Genomic DNA, 16,264 nt, shown 5'->3' on the forward strand with positions numbered 1-16,264 from the left:
GATCCCTCCGAATCTAGAGGAATACATGGTCGGACGATAGGTCTTCTCGTCGGGGCTTTGAGTTCATCGAAATCCTTCCGAGAATGGGCATCAGTTCCACACTTCAAATTTCGACGTCGAATGAATGATATGGAATACCACATCAGCGAATATCAGCTTCGGGGGTGCATGAAGCCATGCGGGATCACCATCTGCATCCGGAGCCGGAGAGAGTCTACAATCTATGATGACGAAACAATGAGATGTATCAGTATAAACCACTAGCAAAAAGAAAATGCAAGGCTCTGGCCATTCCAAGCCACGCTCCAAAGTCAATCTTGCGTGACTTTAATTTTTATCGCTGTTTTATATTCCGGAACGATCAAAAGAAATATATTCTGTAGAACATGGACACGCCTTTAATCACTATCCAACGCGGTACTGGAAGCCAGAATTGCAGCAAGTTGCCAACAACTTTAGTTTTCGGCCAGGAAGATTCTTGTCGGCTGAACGGAGTAATATCGATCGAAAGCTGGTCGCTGTTTTTAAACGACGGAATCGCAAAGTAATGAAAACTGACGTAGTTTGCAGGCCCGAAAAGATGCCCACAACACGAACCGCGGAATATTGACACTACAAGTAGTACTTACTGGGTGAGAACCTCAACTCCGGTCTCAGTGATTAGAACCATATGTTCAGCCTGGGCGCTCCTTGCGCAATTCTATTATTTTGATAAGTTCAGTTGGTCTGAAGAAGGAAAGATGCTCGCCTCTGTAGACGCTGTCCACTCATCCGGAAAAATCCAACCTCGAGGATTTCGTCCTTGTATGATTGACGGCTAGTTTCCGGACGACTATCAACAAGCAAAGAAATTGAGACGAAAGAGCGTACATACCTCGATAGTGAAACAATGACCAGGTTCCATGACTCCGGGTTCATCGTTTCCTTGTAACAGGCAAAATGTTATCATAATGACGATTTAAGAGAGGGTTGACGACTTACTATGATGGAGGATCCAAGGTCGCGTATGGAAAAATTTCCCTATTCCATGCCCCGTAAACTGAGATGAGACAGAATATCGCTCGCCCAGTATGTTCTCTATTGCGTGACCTATTCCCTTGAACGGCCGCCCTGGGGCACACGCATTTATTCCCGCTCTTAGAGCTTGATTGGTCACGTCAACCAATTTTCTCCCCTGTTCATCCTAAGACGAGTTTGAAGGATTTAGACGGTTATACCAGGGTGCCTAAGATCAAATACTCACGACATCACCAACGAGAAACGTTTGCGAAGTGTCTCCATGATATCCATTCAGATAGACCGTGATGTCAATGTTTACAATGTCACCTTCTTCTAGCGGTCGACTGTGGCATCCTCGTCAATAACATGCCTTGTCCGCTTAAGTATGGCATACTCATCAGGAATACCATGCACTATAACGTTATTCACGCTGGTACAGCATGAGCGAGGAAAGCCAAGGTATCCCAGAGGCGAAGGGTACGCCTTGTGGGATAGAACAAAGTCATGCACCGCCGAATCGATCGCGTCTGTCGTCACTCCGACCTGAACGAGATAAGGTCAACTCTGAAATAACACAAGAGGACAGAAACCGACCTTGACAAGCGACCCGGCATAATCTCTAACTTTCTTTGCCAAACTCGCAGCGGTCTTCAGCCGCAGTTCATCCTCCCCACCTAACCGCATTCTGCTCTCTGGTTTATGAGTTCCCTCCAATACTTCATGCCCGTTGTTGTATACATATTCAGGTTTGACGATTTCCGGTGGCACTAATCGAGGTTCTATATGCGACACCCCGAATACAAAAGGTTCTGGTGGCAGTATGATGCTGTAGGTCCCGAAATCGTCAGCCTCTTCAGGAGACCCTAACCCTAGGTCGTTGGAGGAAGAGAATCTTCTCGCCGTCAGGAGACATGGCCGAAACAGAGAGGCAGAATTGGGCAGAATTGACCGACAAGTGAGACGAATGCGCGAGGTATTTGGAAGTCGTAATGGGAATCGAAGCATAAGGCCAAAATTTATACATCGATTCCGGCATCACATAATGTAATCCACACAAATAACGCCACAAGAGTCACAGACCAAGGAACAGTAAACGATGATTGACCTAGTTGTTCTGAGGAGAACAATAAGATATGTTAGAACCCTGAACAAAAGGTACTTAAATGGCAAAAGCGTTGAAGCTCGTTGGCACCAAGTTCTTCGGCTCAACCGGCGCGGCTTAGTAAGGACTCGGTGCAACATCTCTTTCGTGTCTGGCTTATAGCCGCGACGCTGACATGCCGAAGCAATCCACCATCCCCCTACTGCAGACTCACTCTGCTGATCACAACAGCGTGATATTGGCTCACTGGTGATTGAATTCCGAGGTTGAACAATAAGTTTGAATCAAACTCAGAACAAGAATGGCTTTGAATTAAACGCAGCATGGGAATAAATCAAATCTAACGCAGAACAAGAATGTACCAGGCGGACTGTCGATAAAAACCGTCGAAACTGAAACTTGATTCTACATACTACTGTTTTCCTGCGAACCAACTATGGCTAACGACTTGCAACTTGTGGAATGGTTGCCTCCAGCGATTGAGCCTCTCTGGGTATGGTCCCATGCCTCGCCTATATGCTCATTATACTCACAATTGCCGGGATAGGATCCACCAGAGCAAATCGTTTGCAAGCTGATAGAAATCCGCTTACTGTTCCTCGAAAAGCTTGACTATCTGAGTTATGTACTTTCAGATACTCACCCATCCCAAGAAGCAACGAAAATTTTACAAAATATTCGGAATCTAGCCGGAAACTCAGCTCGCAAACTCAGCCTCCTTACCAACATGGATAACTTCTGTTTGGCAAGGATGTACCTTGACTTCCTGGACACACTACAAAAAAAGGGGGAGCTCGAGGGCCCGCTAGATAGCCTTCTCCTCTGTACTACAATGGCTTGGTTTACAAAGGAATCTGTTCAGCAAGCGATGATCGTTTTGCGGGGGGAATTAGGAAGCGCCATGTGTCGAATCACAACGGCTCAAATGGGTGACGGTGTGTTTCAATTTCTTCTACCCCCTCAGGATACTGAGAGTCGTCTCTCTAGAATGTGAGGGTGCATTGAAAAGTCCGTTATTTGCCATTGACAATATCGAAGTTATCGCGGAGCTCTTCGATGCAATCGATGAGTGCATCGAACTGTTACCACCATGGGTCGACTACTATTTACATATGGCAAACGATCGGATTTTGAATAGAGAACCTGTTTGCAGGATTCCACCTTCCGAGGAAGAAATTCGAGCGATGGAGGCAAAGTGGAAGTCATTTGAGGATGCGTCTTATTCTCGTATCCAGGAACAGTCATATCTAGAAGCGCGGATACAAAATCTTCCAAGGGATTATGGCCGACCTCGATTTTGGCGCAGAGCCTGTAAAGTTCTAAGACGCGTCTCAGTGAAACGATCGGGACAGAGTACTATCTTGCGAGTGGGTGGCGAATCCATTACATTAGATGACTTGAAAAGTTATAGAAAATCAAATCAGTATGGATCATCGGCTTGGTCGGAGTAGTATGCCCGTTAGATAATGTATTTTTTTTTGATTGACTATCATTGGTTTGAGAACAGTGCTCAAGCTGACATATCTGCCTGCATGGTACGGCTTTGTAGCAGTGGTTTCATTCCAACGTGTATTCTGTGATACAACGGTAGTACCACCGGGTGATGAGCGGAGAAGGGAAATATGGTAATTTCAAAATATTCCGTTTCAAAGCCAGTTCCCCCTTGCCCGCGGAACGCTGTTCTCCCGTACGATCCCCGCCATATCCAGCAGCACCCTAGAAGAACGATCTACCTTTTGCCTTTTTCTTGGGCCGCTTTTTGTATCCACCGACCTCTCACACAAACTATCCGAACAGAGTGAGCCGTACCTGAAGTAAGGGATGCCCAGCAACAACACTCAGAAACCTCTCGAGGCCCTCTCGCCTACTTTCTATCACCTCATCCGAGAAGCGATTGGTAAAGACTTTACCGGGGAGCGGAGGAATATTAACACGAGTAGATTCATGTTCGAGTATGTTGCGGAAAGCTTCAAAGTCGGAATATCGACGCCTAACAACAGAATGACGAAGTTTAAATGCGGGTATATTGGTCTGCATTTTCATGCATGAGTTGGCATAAGGTCTGAGCGGAGGAGGGTAGAATGCGCGCCTTGCAAACGATTTCGTAGTCTGTATACATCTTACGGCCAAAACCTGCCAGTGAGCGTAGAACAGGGAGAACGATGAGAGACAAATAGCAAACATGTATAGAATGTACTACGCACCGTGTGTTTGGGGATTGCGCATTTCGATTTCGAGGAAGCTCTCCGGGATACTATACATCTCCTCAATGAAGAAGAAGAAAGTACGGTTTGTTCTCGAGCAGACTAAAGGGCGAGACGGTGCTGGACATGACGAGTGCGCGGTGAGCTACATCGGTGTTTTCATCTAAGGTTGACGTCATGGACAACACAAACACAATCATACTGATCCCGACTCTTCTGGCCATGTCTGCTCTTCCACCTGTTTCCAACGTTAACTTCGACTCAGACGGCACCCACGCCTGGAAGTTCCTTCTCAGGGCTGAGGACGCCGCTCTCACAGAGCGGTCAACTCACGCGAAATACAAGGATCACCTTGTTGGCGTCCGCGTACTGGGGTGGTTTATGAAAGACTTTTGGGACCATCCATCTCACCAATTTGGGACCACTCCCTATCTCCACCTCGTTAGGGAAATCATTTCATGCTTAACGGTCAATCTCGTCGTCGGGAGTCCAGAAGAGTTCAAAGCGCAATGCGAAAAAGTGTATACGCTGGGTCTCATGTACAGGAATCACTTGATGCGTGTCTGTAAGTTCAATATCAAGCCGTATTGAATGAGAGCATACTCATAGACCCGACCTAGTCCGCTCTGCCACCGGGCCTATTCCCCCTCCGTCCCGTCATATTTCCCGCCCCTCCTTCGACAATTACAAGGAACAGTTACTTGCGGCAATGGCCAATGCCCCAACAGCGAAAGTGGATTTGAAAGCACTTGTACGATTTTGCCTCTGGTCATTTCTTCTTCGATTAAAATTTTCCTTAGGCTTTACATCGCGATGGCTACAGATGCATGATCACGGGCGTCTATGACTTTAATATGACCCTGCGATTCCCTGAGATCCTGGAGCAGCCCGCCAGAAAATCGCACACTCAATGTGCACATTTGTTTTCACAGTCGGCGCAAACTGCCGGAAAAGTAGGTTTTCCCTACATCTATATTAATAAAAATAATCATCTGTCCCGCAGGAGTATGCTGCTACCGCATTCACCATCCTCGAACTGTTCGGTTTGAAGGATCAGGTACATAAGCTACTCGGTGGGCAAGTTGACAGCCTCTGCAACGCCCTCACGATGACCGGTGATATGCACACTTCCTTTGACCAATTTATATTCTGGCTAGAGGAAGTTAAGGGAGAAGTGAGTATATTTTCCCTCTGCTAGCCGGTATTGACCTGTACCGCAGTTAAACACTTACAACGTTGTCTCTTTTGTCGCTGACTTTCACCGGTCGACAGGCGCCCCCAGTCGCGTCACTTTCAAGGTTGATCCTGCAGTGGTAAAAGACTGTGAAAGCAAGGGCATTTCACTCCCGGATTTACCTGATCCTAGTTTGATAGCTATTCGTGCTTCCTGCGCTCGAGTTGCACGAATGTCTGGGGCCGCCGAGCAGAACGACGAGATACTGGAAGATAGGGAAATGATTTCGGTGTTGGCATCAGATGGGAGCAATGCAGACCTACTCCAGTCCCTCTTGAATCGCAGAGTGACCGAAGTCGAGGTTAGTGGGTAGCCAGCTCGGATCACTCGAGGACTTTGTACAGGAACATTCTACTTACATCATGTGTATAATCTTCAGGCTTGAGTTACATACTATTTGGCCAGTCATTGGTAGATTTCTGTCTATAATCATTTTAATCGATTATGTATGAACGCAACTCCGTGTGACGTCATATTGACAACGACTGTATAGTACAGGCCTACCTTTTCTCTTGGTCAAATTATCAACTACAAGCATGCCAGCCGGGTCTAGTTTGGTCTATGAAGTCTCTTACCGGCTGATAGGTTATGGTGGATATGTAAGCTCTCTAATGTATCTTTGGGATGTATGTACTCACCATTTGGCACTGGGCGACAGGGCTTTGCCCATGAAGCGGTCGAGATCCCCTCACGAAAAGTGGTTGCCATCAAAACATCGCTCACTCTTGGCCATGTCAAACGAACTTTTTCAGCACGAATGCAGGGTGATACGACTCCTTTAAGGACACGCAGCCATTCCAGCTGTTTACGCTTATGGTCGTCTACCGAATTTCGATTACATGGCGATGGAGTTGCTTAGAAAGGATTAAATGCAGAATGTACCAGAGTGACAGAGGAGGGCGGAACGCCGTTGGTTAAGATCTCTGTACGCTATCGGCCCTATTGACTCATCTTGGCTGATTAGAAAATGTTTTTTGGTAGCTTTCTGCACTGAAGTATATACATTCGAAGGGCCGCGATATCAAACCACACAATATCCTCCGCTCCCTCAAAAAGATCCAACGCAAGTTGTACTCATTGACTTTGGCCTTACTGGGCCTGTGACGTCGAAACGTGAAGAAGGCACGGATGTGCGCGCCGCAGACTGGGCGAGCATTAATGCACACCGCGGCCTTGGTATGTTATATACTCGTTCATATTTCTCATGCGATTGAGCTCTACCGGAAAGACCTTGCACCGCGAGACGATCATATAAGATCGCTGCCCCATTGCCGCTTCCAAGATTACAGATTGTTCCGGAAGCAGAATGTGCTACCGAAGAAGACGATAACTCGAAATTGACGTTCCCATTAGTATTTAGGCCCTGTACGGCACCTCCGAGCTACAGCTCGTTGCCTGCCAAATTTCGTTGCCACGGTTTTGAAATCGATCGACTTCAAAATCAATCGACTTGTACATAGGAGAGCGCGTTCGGCGACTCTCTACGGTTTGGAAATCGGTCTGTCACGCCGATATCTGCAGCCCATGAGAGACGTGTCACGTCTTACCACACATGCTGCCACTTTGTTGAATCTACCCTACTGCAAGTCTGCACGATATAAATTGGCTTAATCCAATTTTTGTACTAGCCATTTCATCTCCTTACAGTCGTCTACATTACTACTTCAATATACCACCAATCAGCATTATAAATTAGTGGTAAGAACCCTAAAAACTTTCTGAAATGCTAAAATGGTCCAGTTCTTGCGATGCGACACTCTAACACTTTGAAGTGTTGAACGGGCCAAGGGTAATCAAGCCGACAACAAGCTATAGCTGGAAGGCATGTGCATTATGTACACGCCTATTCCAAAAAAATGTGGCTCAAACGTAACGGAGTCACCTGGTCACCATCAGGGCTTCCGTCACGTTTACCTGTGCCCAGCTAGAATCTATAATAAGTTGCACTAATAGGATGCTGGTACCAGCTCGGCTGGGAGCCAGGAACGCCTGAAACGTAGCAACCAGCTGGTTGACTGGGTAGGTCAGGGGTGAATTTGAGCATAACTGCATCATGAATCCCGGGGTTGACACCAGGCCAAAGCACCTTTGGCTGACATAGCTTGCAGGATATCAACGGAGGGCTCAATGGGCAGATGCTACGTGAGATTAACATAGGTGTGTTGTGGATACCCATATTGAAGCCAGGCCAAAGCAGCAGCCATTGATGTGGCTCACACGACGTCAACTGATGGTCCACAGGATACATTTAGGTGCTCCATGATGTGGCATGTACCAGTGATAGTCCAGCCACGACGTCATTAAGATTCTGATTTCGGGGAATGATCATCCCTCTCTAATGAAATAGAACACTGTTCAGACCATGTTTTAAGCATCTTTGTAATAGCAAAATCATCTATTATATGCAAGAGTAGCTTAGTAAGTTATAAGCTAAATTAAAGGCTGTCGTCAATAGCCTGTTGAAAGACCGAGACATGCTTGGGAATCGTCGTCTTGTCTGTATAGTTGTAGGTTGACCTGTCGAGCTTCAGCATCTTTGCCAATATCCTGATATGGAAATATATCAGTATCTCGTCATAACGGGCAATCATAGTGGAAAACGTACTTTCGAATCCCATCAGCATTGTCCTTGGCTTTTTCTCTGCAGCGAGCCAAGCATGAGTCGACGTCATTCCAGTATGATAGACCGGAGCCGCTTTTCGAATAAACGTTGCGCTGTAATGCTGTTGAAGTGGACAATAAACAAATGTAAACAATTGACTTACCAAAACAGCAAGTCGGGCACAAAGGGGAACCGAGACTGTGCACTGGGATCCCTCGATAACTTTGGATGAAAGCTGATAGATAGATAGATTATCATCTATGCTCTTTCCGATCTATAGGCAGTTTTCAAAAAAGAAGTTTAAAAAAATATACAGATGGTATTATACCAGCTTCTTGATGCGAGAACGGGCTTGGGTTAGGGCTTCCGATATAGCCGCCTTGACAATACTCAAAGCATATGGGTCTTGGTCGAGGTTAGACGGAATATTGGCATTGTTGTTTCGGATGATAGCCTGATAGAAGGGATGAGAAGATATGACATGCTGGGAGAATGGAAATACTCACCAGTACGATGTCGGTTGAACTTCTCTTGTATTCGCGTAGCTTTTCCGACAGTAGTACACCGAGACTATAAGCAGAAATAGTTTTCTACATCGCATCGGTCATTCAATAAACAACAGTTATGATAGTGAGGGTAGTACATACATGCAAAGCTTCATCCACAGTGAACCGTGGTTGATGGATCAAGACACGGTTGACTTCATTTCTCATTGCTTGAATGTCAACGAAAATGAGGCCCAACTGTGTACTCATAGCGGCCTGGTTGGAGAGTAAAATCAAAGAGTCATAATGGGTCAGACACGTAGTGGGGAATCATTAGAAACTTACCTTCATGAAGGTATCAACTTCAGCCAGTTGATACGGCTGTAACTTGGCGCGACGCGCTGCACGGTCAACACTAACCCGCGTAACCCTTTGTATTTGAGGCGTGTTAAGAGAGTGCGCGTCGCTGGCATTCTCCAGTCCAGCTTGCACTGCTGGAGGGGATGCCGTGTTAGCACTGTTGTCCTGGTCTGAGTTAAGGAAACCTGGCGCTAAGTCAGCTTCGACACGGCCGAACACATCCTCTACATCATCGCTGTCTTCTTCGAGAAACTCGTCAAGTAGATCATCGTATGTCTTTGGTGGAGGAACTTGAGTGGGCAGCGGTGTGGCTGGGGAGGAGGTATTGGATGTAGCTGACGACATGGCGGAGTGAGAGGAAGAGCAGACAAGGAGCGGGGACCAGAGTGGCGCGAGCTTTAAAAAATTTAAACGAAATTTGAAAAAATTAAATGGAATAATCAAACTTGAATTTTAAAGACCGCAGGTCCGTGGAAGTTGAGAATGAAAACATTGGCCAATTTTTTTGTGTTTACTTCACGTTCGAATGGCTCGAGGCCAGAAACAAGCCCCTTTACCAGACTGTTGAGTTTTCAAAAAACAATTCTAAGCGGTAACTCACTCAAAACAAATCAGGTTTCGAAGAAAATCCTACCCTTGACCTGATTTGGTGCAAGATATGCCCTTCCCGGATTCGCGTGAGCTCTGGTACCAGCGGCTGGTTGGCTCGTCGTTGCTGGAAGAATCATATGAAAACAATCATCCATAAAAAAGCTCAGCAAGCTGTAGATGACGCGTACCATGAGGAAGCACAGCAGACTTTGGCTCATCATCAGTCTGTTCCTGCGCAAACGTTACAGCCTCCTTCATCTCCTGCCTGCGCCCAGGAAAGCCTTAGCTTTGAAGCACAGTTTTGGAAAGAGTATGACGCGAATCCAACGGCGGTTTTGATGGGATCAATGGGCAAATCGGACGATGCTATCCGTTTACACCTCGAAGCTGCACTAGATTATCAGTTAGAAAATTGGGCGGCATGGACAGATGTGGGAAATATGGAGGAGGAAACGGATCTTGATACAGGTGACTTCGACCTGGGAGGGGATATTGAGTATGAAGATATCACCAAGCCTGGAGATACCACAGCAAAACATGATAACGATGCGTGGTTACCATATCCATCGAAGGTCCACTTCCTGCTTGATATGATCAACACACTTCCAAGACTTCGTATTTCTGGATCAATAATGAAGACTATTCTTTGGCTTCTGAGGGAATGTGAAGTTGAAAACATACCGTCGTATAAAAAGTTTCGTGACATGCAGGAGAACTTGCGAAAGGAGGCGGGAATACCTACGATCCAATGGCAATCCCCTCAAGGGAATACATTTTTGTTTAACGACCCTATTGCACTGGTAGCAAACGTGAGTCAGTAATTTCGCTGACTACAGGTAAATAAAAGACTCACCGAGTAGGATTGGACCAATCCTCTGGTTGCACCACACTTGAGGGTATATCCCAGTATTCCAAAGGATGGTATTATCTCAGAAACTTGGCACGCATCCAAGTGGCGGAGAGATATGGACCGCCGGTTCCTCAGTCCCATGTATGCCAACGGAGATCAGCATTTCTATGTTGACGAGCTGGCAAAACTCAAGGATGGCCGATTTGTTGTTCCTATCCGATGGCTGATGAATGAGGAAGACCATAGCGTGTACGCCGATATGTGGGTCATCCACATCGGTGGGGATGTGAGTATCATATTATCGAAGGTGTGAATACACTCACAGTCTTTTTTATGCCAGTTGTTGGCCACGATCGACGATGCGAATACAGTCTTAATACCTGCGAGCAACTTGGAATTCAACATGCTCGATCTTCAAGACAGGACCGAAATACCTACGTGGAGTGCGGAAACTATAGCGGCGGGTCACCCTCAACGAATGCCTAACCCTGACAGAGCTCTCGCAGATGGGGATGAACTGTATACAAGCTTCATTGACATTTTTGGGGACGACGTCTCTGGCAATCAGTCAAAAAGTTGGAACAAGCATTGGAATGTGTATATTACGCACCGAAATCTCCCTCAAAAGATGCTCCAACAGCAGTATAATGTCCATTTTGTCTCGACGTCGCAGCATGCCTCCGTCTCCGAGCAATTCCATGGGATCTATGAAAGAATCAGGTAAGCGTCAACGTGCCTTTTCACAATGTTGAGTCACTCACGCGCAAGGCGCTGATTAGATCAACACATGATCACCCTGTCAAGATTAAACAAAGGCCAGGTCGCGATATTCAAATCAGATTAAGGCCCTTCTGTGGGCCAGGAGACAATCCATCGCAAAGTGAGATTACCGGGCACATTGGAGGCAACGGCAACCACCCATGTAGAAAGTGCCATGTAGGAGGCACTCAGAAGGACAAGGAAACGTTAGAGGGGTTTCGGAGATTCTTTGAGGTATTTCAAGGCTTACAAGGATGCTTCTTTCAACTCACGAAGCCCTTTGCCAGCCGGGAATACCCCGATCTAGTACAGAAAACATAGCTTGCTTGGAGGCCCAGCTTGCAGTAGCTTCTCTCGGAAAAGCGCAACGTGTAAAAGAGATGCAATCGGCTTCTGGGGTTAAGGATAGTTTTACGCAACACTGGATTGACTACTTCCTAAGCCACTCACGGAGTTTCCACAAAGAAAATCCAACTGTAGCTCCGGAACGTATCCAGGCCATTCTTCAAGGCTGGGTATCAGGCAACTCCGGTCTTGTGTACAATCCGTACCTCCAAGCCGTTGGTAAATCATTGCTTTGAATCAATTATCTGACAAACATTCTGACAGTTTATAGACTGGGATATTACACACGACACTCCAGTCGAACTGCTCCACACAGTTTTACTTGGAGTCGTCAAGTACAGTTGGCATATGGCCCATACCTCCTTCAGTGCCGAAAACAAAAAGACTTATACAATGCGATTAGGAGCAACTGAGCGGAGAAGTTTATCTGCTGATGCGTTCCAAGCACCATACATGGTTCAATATGCAAATTTGCTGGTTGGCCGACAACTGAAGGTTTTGGCACAAGTAAATACCTTCCATATCCACGACCTTGTTAGCGCAAACATATATGCATTGGCTCGGGCAGTGGGTGAGCTCACGGCTCTTCTGTGGTTTCCTGAGATTCGAAACATGGAGATTTATTTGGTATGTCTTTTGCTATTCAGTTCATTTGTTATTTATCTAGTTTTCTAAATAATACACAGTGCGACATACGCACCGCAGTAGCAAATGTACTCGACTACGCTGCACTTGTCAATCCCTCGAAGATAATCAAGAAAATTAAGTACCATTATCTAACACACATTGAGGAGGATATACAACGGTTCGGACCACTTATTGGTGTTATGACGGAGAACTATGAGTCTTACAACTCCGTCTTTCGTGCAGGCTCTGTTCTCTCCAACCACTTGTCTCCAAGTCGGGACATTGCGCATCAGTTATCAAGGCAAGAAACTGCAAAACACATACTTTCGGGGGGTTCATGGTTTTCTCACTCATTGAATGGCTGGGTCGAACCAGGTTTTGGAGTACAGAGACTTATCGAAGCAAATCCCCATTTGCGTCGTCTTCATGGCTGGCCGGGATCATCAAGTGACTCGCCGCTGATACCTGGTGAGCATGGTTTTCACTGTTTTCTTGACGCTCGCTACATAACTTACAGGACATACCGTGCTCAATCCAAAAGTGAAAACTCATGCTGGCAAATGGGAGTATAAAGCCCTCCGCTGGACTGAAACTTCTGGCGTTAAAGCAGTGAACCCAGATCCTGAATGGGAGTCGCTTATGTGGTATCCTTGTAAGAAATTAATTTCTCAATATAGCGATGCCTGCGGGGTCGGATCCTGGGTGTTCGCAACATCTCCTTTTGCTGCGGCCGATGAAACTCTAACAGGAAAGATTGTCTCCATTCTCCGTTGCGTCAACAATGTATCTCAATGCATCGTTTTACTTGATGTCTTTGAGATGGCTTCTACACGCCACCCTATCTTTGACATGCCGGTGTTGAGTAGACGACTTGGAGAAGCAATGTTAGGGCGACTGTGACTGAGATGTCACAGGTCACACCTGAACTTAAGAACTACAGAGGAAAGTGATAAAAGTTTATTAGGCGTGAACCTAAGAGAACTCGACGGAGTCTTCTACAAGTTTCTACCTACTTTATATACCTAGACTACGGCGCACAGACCAACTACCCTAGGTAACTTATTTATATACTGACATGAGAGAAGAAGAGTGGAGTAAGAAGTAAGTAAACAAAAGTAAATTGATCATAAAAACGTCAACAGCACCAAACAAACCATAAAAGTGTCCACAAGCACAATCAACTCCTAAACCGGTAATCTACTCACACAAACCAATACGTCCCGAAGTAGTTACCTAACATCGCATCACATGGACATAGCACAAAGAATCCGGCTATTGCCCATTGCCGCGGCCCCCAGTATCCCCATCTCTGTATCACCCATGCCTTCTGCTCCTCATAGTCCCACATTGCTAAGCATACCCTCCCACACCGTCTGCACCGATGATCCGATAGGTTCCAACCTACCGGTCTTGCCTCTCTTCCTATAGCCGCCGCCGCCCTTCTCCATTGTACTTGCTCCGCATGGTTCGGAGGCAAGAAAGATAAGATTAAATCGATAAGTTCAATTGGTAAGTCTGTAGCTTGCGCCATTTTAGCAGTATGCCGATAGTTTAGCCTCCGTCGAACTGTAGCAGCAGAGGGAAATTATTATGTAATAAAATATGTGACAGATGTGACAGCGTGACGCCGTGACATTCTGGCAAGGTTCTAACAGTACCCCCTCCTTAAAGTCGGCTCCTCCGGAGACGACCCTTCAAGACCTCCACGTTCGCCAATTTCGTTCCAACTTCTTAAGATATTCGGCATCAAACTGTTTGTCATCCCATCCGAATAAAGTCTTGGCTGTAAATCGATTAGGTAGTTCCCTTTCTTGGAACCCGGTGTCACGTAGAACGTGCTGTATCCTATTGAGTTCCCCATAGAGTTGGTGGAATTCAGTAATCAATTCTTTGGCGTTAGCCAAGTTTTCCTCGGGTTCCCACGAGTCTGCTTCTGCCGTATACCCTTTCCATCGCACTAAGTACCGCTTCTTTCCACGGAGCCATTTGGCGTTAAGGATTTTCTCCACTTCCCACTCCTGTTCTCCTTCTATTTCTACAGCCGGTGCCGGTCTACTCCCTTGTCCATCCACTTGTTCTCGATATAGTACTATTCGGCTGACGTTAACCACCGGATGAATCCGAATAGATCGGGGAAGATCTATTTCCACTGCGTTGGGGGAAATGATCTTCTTGATGGTGTATGGTCCGATGAACTTCTCCGTAAGTTTTCGGGTAGGTCGTCCCTGGATTTGAAGGTCCCGGGTAGCCAATAGAACTTTATCCCCCACTTTGTATTTCACCGCTTCTCCTCTGCTTCTATCCGCATACCTCCGCATATCGTCTTGTGCCTTTTTCAGGGCTGCTTGAGTTTCCTCGTGTTGAAGTTTCATACGGTCCGCAAAATCTACTGCCGCTGGATGGTTGCCTTGTCGTCGGAGATCGAAACCAGTTCTTGGGTGTCTTCCCACGTTGACCATAAATGGAGTTTCCTTTGTTGACGATTGTTCTTTATTGTTATAGGAAAACTCCGCTGTTGCTAACCAATCGGGCCAATCAGTTTGTCTATGATCGACAAATGATCGGAGATATTGTTCTAGTTCTTGATTGGTTCGCTCGGTTTGGCCATCCGTTTGTGGGTGAAACGCCGTAGATAACCTAGTATCAATTCCCAACATTTTATTCAACTCCTTTGTAAAGTCTGCAGCAAATTGCGGTCCCCTGTCTGAGATCACCGTTTCTGGTAACCCGTGCAACTTCCATACATGATCCCTGAACAGTTTGGCTAGTCCTAGCGCTGATGTTGTTTCCGTAGTTGGGATAAAGTGAGCCATTTTACTGAATCGATCACACACCACCAAAATTGAGTCCATTCCCTGTGATTCTGGTAATTTTACTATGAAGTCGACGGATACGTCGGCCCATGGTTTGGTGGGAATAGGGTTCGGCATTAATTTTCCTGCCGGCGGGGTTGGTCGATTCTTGTTTCGTTGGCATTGATCGCATCCTTCTACGTACTTCTGGACTTGCTTAGTGACGCCTGGCCACCAGTAATTGCGCGTCACCATTTCTACTGTCTTCCATTGTCCTCCGTGTCCAGCAATGGGGGTATCGTGATGTAGTCGGATGATTTTAGTCCTCAACGTTTCGTCTTTCGGCACATAGACTTTTCCTTCTTTCAGTACCAATCCTTCTTCCAGCTTCCACTCGTCTCCCCTTAGCGACTTTACTTTTGCTCGCTTCATCTCTTCCACCGCTTTCACTACATCGTCTTCTTTTGCTTCTGATTTTCGGATTTCCTCTAATATTTCCTCTTCCTCCGCATTGATTAACATATGACCTTCTTCCATTGCTCGGATTGCAAAATACTCTGGTTTCAACAGGGTTTGATCCTTGTTATCGTCCTTTGTTCCTCGTTCAAAGTCAGGTCTTCTGCTCAATGCGTCTGCCTTCCCCATTGTCTTTCCTGGGCGGAATTTTAATTCGAAATTGAATCTAGATAGATATAAGGCCCATCTGGCTTGTCGTCGATTTAGTTGTTGAGCTTTCGCGAAGTATTCTAGATTACGATGATCTGTCCAAATTTCGAACTTATGTTTCGCCCCTTCCAGGAAGTGTCTCCATTCTTCTAAACACCGCATAATCCCCAGCATCTCCCTATCGTGAATGTCGTAGTTTCGTTCCGTCTCTGTCATTGATTTAGAGATATATGCTACCGGCCTCCACTTTCCGTCTTCACATTTCATTGCCAACTCTCCACCCGTGGCGTAAGCCGATGCATCAGATTCCACCTTTAGCTCTTTATCCAATTCTGGGGCTACTAGGATTGGATGTGACGTGAATCTTGCTTTTAGCGTACCAAAGGCCTCCTCTTCTTCATCTCCCCAACTCCATTTCTTGTCCTTTTTAGTTAATGCGTGTAATGGTTTTGCAATACTGGCGAATTTTTCAATGAACCGTCGATAGTAATTTGCCAGTCCCAAGAATTTTTGTACATCTTTAACGCATTTTGGAGTCGGCCATTCTACTACGTCTTTCACTTTCCTTTCCTCCATCTTGATTCCGTTTCTCCCTATGATACATCCCAAAAACCCCATTTCGCTACGTTTCCATTCGCATTTTTCTGG

At 46.2% G+C, this 16,264-nt stretch overlaps 7 protein-coding genes across 7 annotated transcripts; 4 read left to right on the forward strand and 3 right to left on the reverse strand.

Moving 5' to 3' along the window:
• Positions 1 to 386: 386 nt before the first annotated feature.
• AGABI2DRAFT_154368 (hypothetical protein) lies at positions 387 to 548 on the forward strand (the record flags this gene model as incomplete). The annotated part of the gene is made up of 1 exon (XM_006456846.1): positions 387 to 548. One exon carries the CDS (start codon positions 387 to 389, stop codon positions 546 to 548), a length of 162 nt encoding a protein of 53 aa, XP_006456909.1.
• Positions 549 to 625: 77 nt separating this feature from the next.
• On the reverse strand, positions 626 to 1,683 carry AGABI2DRAFT_154369 (hypothetical protein; the record flags this gene model as incomplete). The annotated part of the gene is made up of 7 exons (XM_006456847.1): positions 626 to 700; positions 749 to 817; positions 875 to 924; positions 982 to 1,183; positions 1,244 to 1,343; positions 1,394 to 1,542; positions 1,594 to 1,683. 7 exons carry the CDS (start codon positions 1,681 to 1,683, stop codon positions 626 to 628), a joined length of 735 nt encoding a protein of 244 aa, XP_006456910.1.
• An 854-nt stretch (positions 1,684 to 2,537) lies between these two features.
• AGABI2DRAFT_122793 (hypothetical protein) lies at positions 2,538 to 3,552 on the forward strand (the record flags this gene model as incomplete). The annotated part of the gene is made up of 3 exons (XM_006456848.1): positions 2,538 to 2,594; positions 2,649 to 3,036; positions 3,089 to 3,552. The coding sequence occupies 3 exons, from the start codon at positions 2,538 to 2,540 to the stop codon at positions 3,550 to 3,552; spliced, it is 909 nt and encodes a 302-aa protein (XP_006456911.1).
• Positions 3,553 to 3,639: 87 nt separating this feature from the next.
• On the reverse strand, positions 3,640 to 4,461 carry AGABI2DRAFT_212125 (sorting nexin-3). The gene is made up of 3 exons (XM_006456849.1): positions 4,306 to 4,461; positions 4,191 to 4,234; positions 3,640 to 4,132 (listed from the first exon to the last, which is right to left on the reverse strand). The coding sequence occupies exons 1-3, from the start codon at positions 4,361 to 4,363 to the stop codon at positions 3,887 to 3,889; spliced, it is 348 nt and encodes a 115-aa protein (XP_006456912.1). The 5' UTR covers positions 4,364 to 4,461; the 3' UTR covers positions 3,640 to 3,886.
• Positions 4,462 to 4,527: 66 nt separating this feature from the next.
• On the forward strand, positions 4,528 to 5,852 carry AGABI2DRAFT_78812 (hypothetical protein; the record flags this gene model as incomplete). Its single annotated transcript, XM_006456850.1, has 5 exons — positions 4,528 to 4,870; positions 4,926 to 5,056; positions 5,106 to 5,258; positions 5,309 to 5,479; positions 5,526 to 5,852. 5 exons carry the CDS (start codon positions 4,528 to 4,530, stop codon positions 5,850 to 5,852), a joined length of 1,125 nt encoding a protein of 374 aa, XP_006456913.1.
• A 2,122-nt stretch (positions 5,853 to 7,974) lies between these two features.
• AGABI2DRAFT_146598 (hypothetical protein) lies at positions 7,975 to 9,331 on the reverse strand (the record flags this gene model as incomplete). Its single annotated transcript, XM_006456851.1, has 7 exons — positions 7,975 to 8,086; positions 8,145 to 8,254; positions 8,305 to 8,415; positions 8,470 to 8,595; positions 8,648 to 8,731; positions 8,789 to 8,902; positions 8,972 to 9,331. The coding sequence occupies 7 exons, from the start codon at positions 9,329 to 9,331 to the stop codon at positions 7,975 to 7,977; spliced, it is 1,017 nt and encodes a 338-aa protein (XP_006456914.1).
• A 797-nt stretch (positions 9,332 to 10,128) lies between these two features.
• On the forward strand, positions 10,129 to 13,040 carry AGABI2DRAFT_47559 (hypothetical protein; the record flags this gene model as incomplete). The annotated part of the gene is made up of 8 exons (XM_006456852.1): positions 10,129 to 10,386; positions 10,438 to 10,713; positions 10,768 to 11,147; positions 11,207 to 11,420; positions 11,474 to 11,750; positions 11,803 to 12,158; positions 12,218 to 12,626; positions 12,676 to 13,040. Coding segments are annotated over 8 exons (2,535 nt in total), but the record flags the coding sequence as incomplete, so codon positions are not given.
• Between the last annotated feature and the right edge of the window lie 3,224 nt (positions 13,041 to 16,264).

The sequence above is a fragment of the Agaricus bisporus genome (assembly GCF_000300575.1).
Source record: "Agaricus bisporus var. bisporus H97 unplaced genomic scaffold AGABI2scaffold_14, whole genome shotgun sequence".
Taxonomy (NCBI): domain Eukaryota; kingdom Fungi; phylum Basidiomycota; class Agaricomycetes; order Agaricales; family Agaricaceae; genus Agaricus; species Agaricus bisporus.

Coding starts and splice junctions, on each gene's coding strand:
- AGABI2DRAFT_212125 (XM_006456849.1), bottom strand. CDS start 4,363: ATGTATAGTATCCCGGAGAGCTTCCTCGAAATCGAAATGCGCAATCCC. Junction 4,235..4,305: donor GCGCAATCCCCAAACACACG/GTGCGTAGTACA, acceptor GCTCACTGGCAG/GTTTTGGCCGTAAGATGTAT. Junction 4,133..4,190: donor ACTACGAAATCGTTTGCAAG/GCGCGCATTCTA, acceptor ATGAAAATGCAG/ACCAATATACCCGCATTTAA.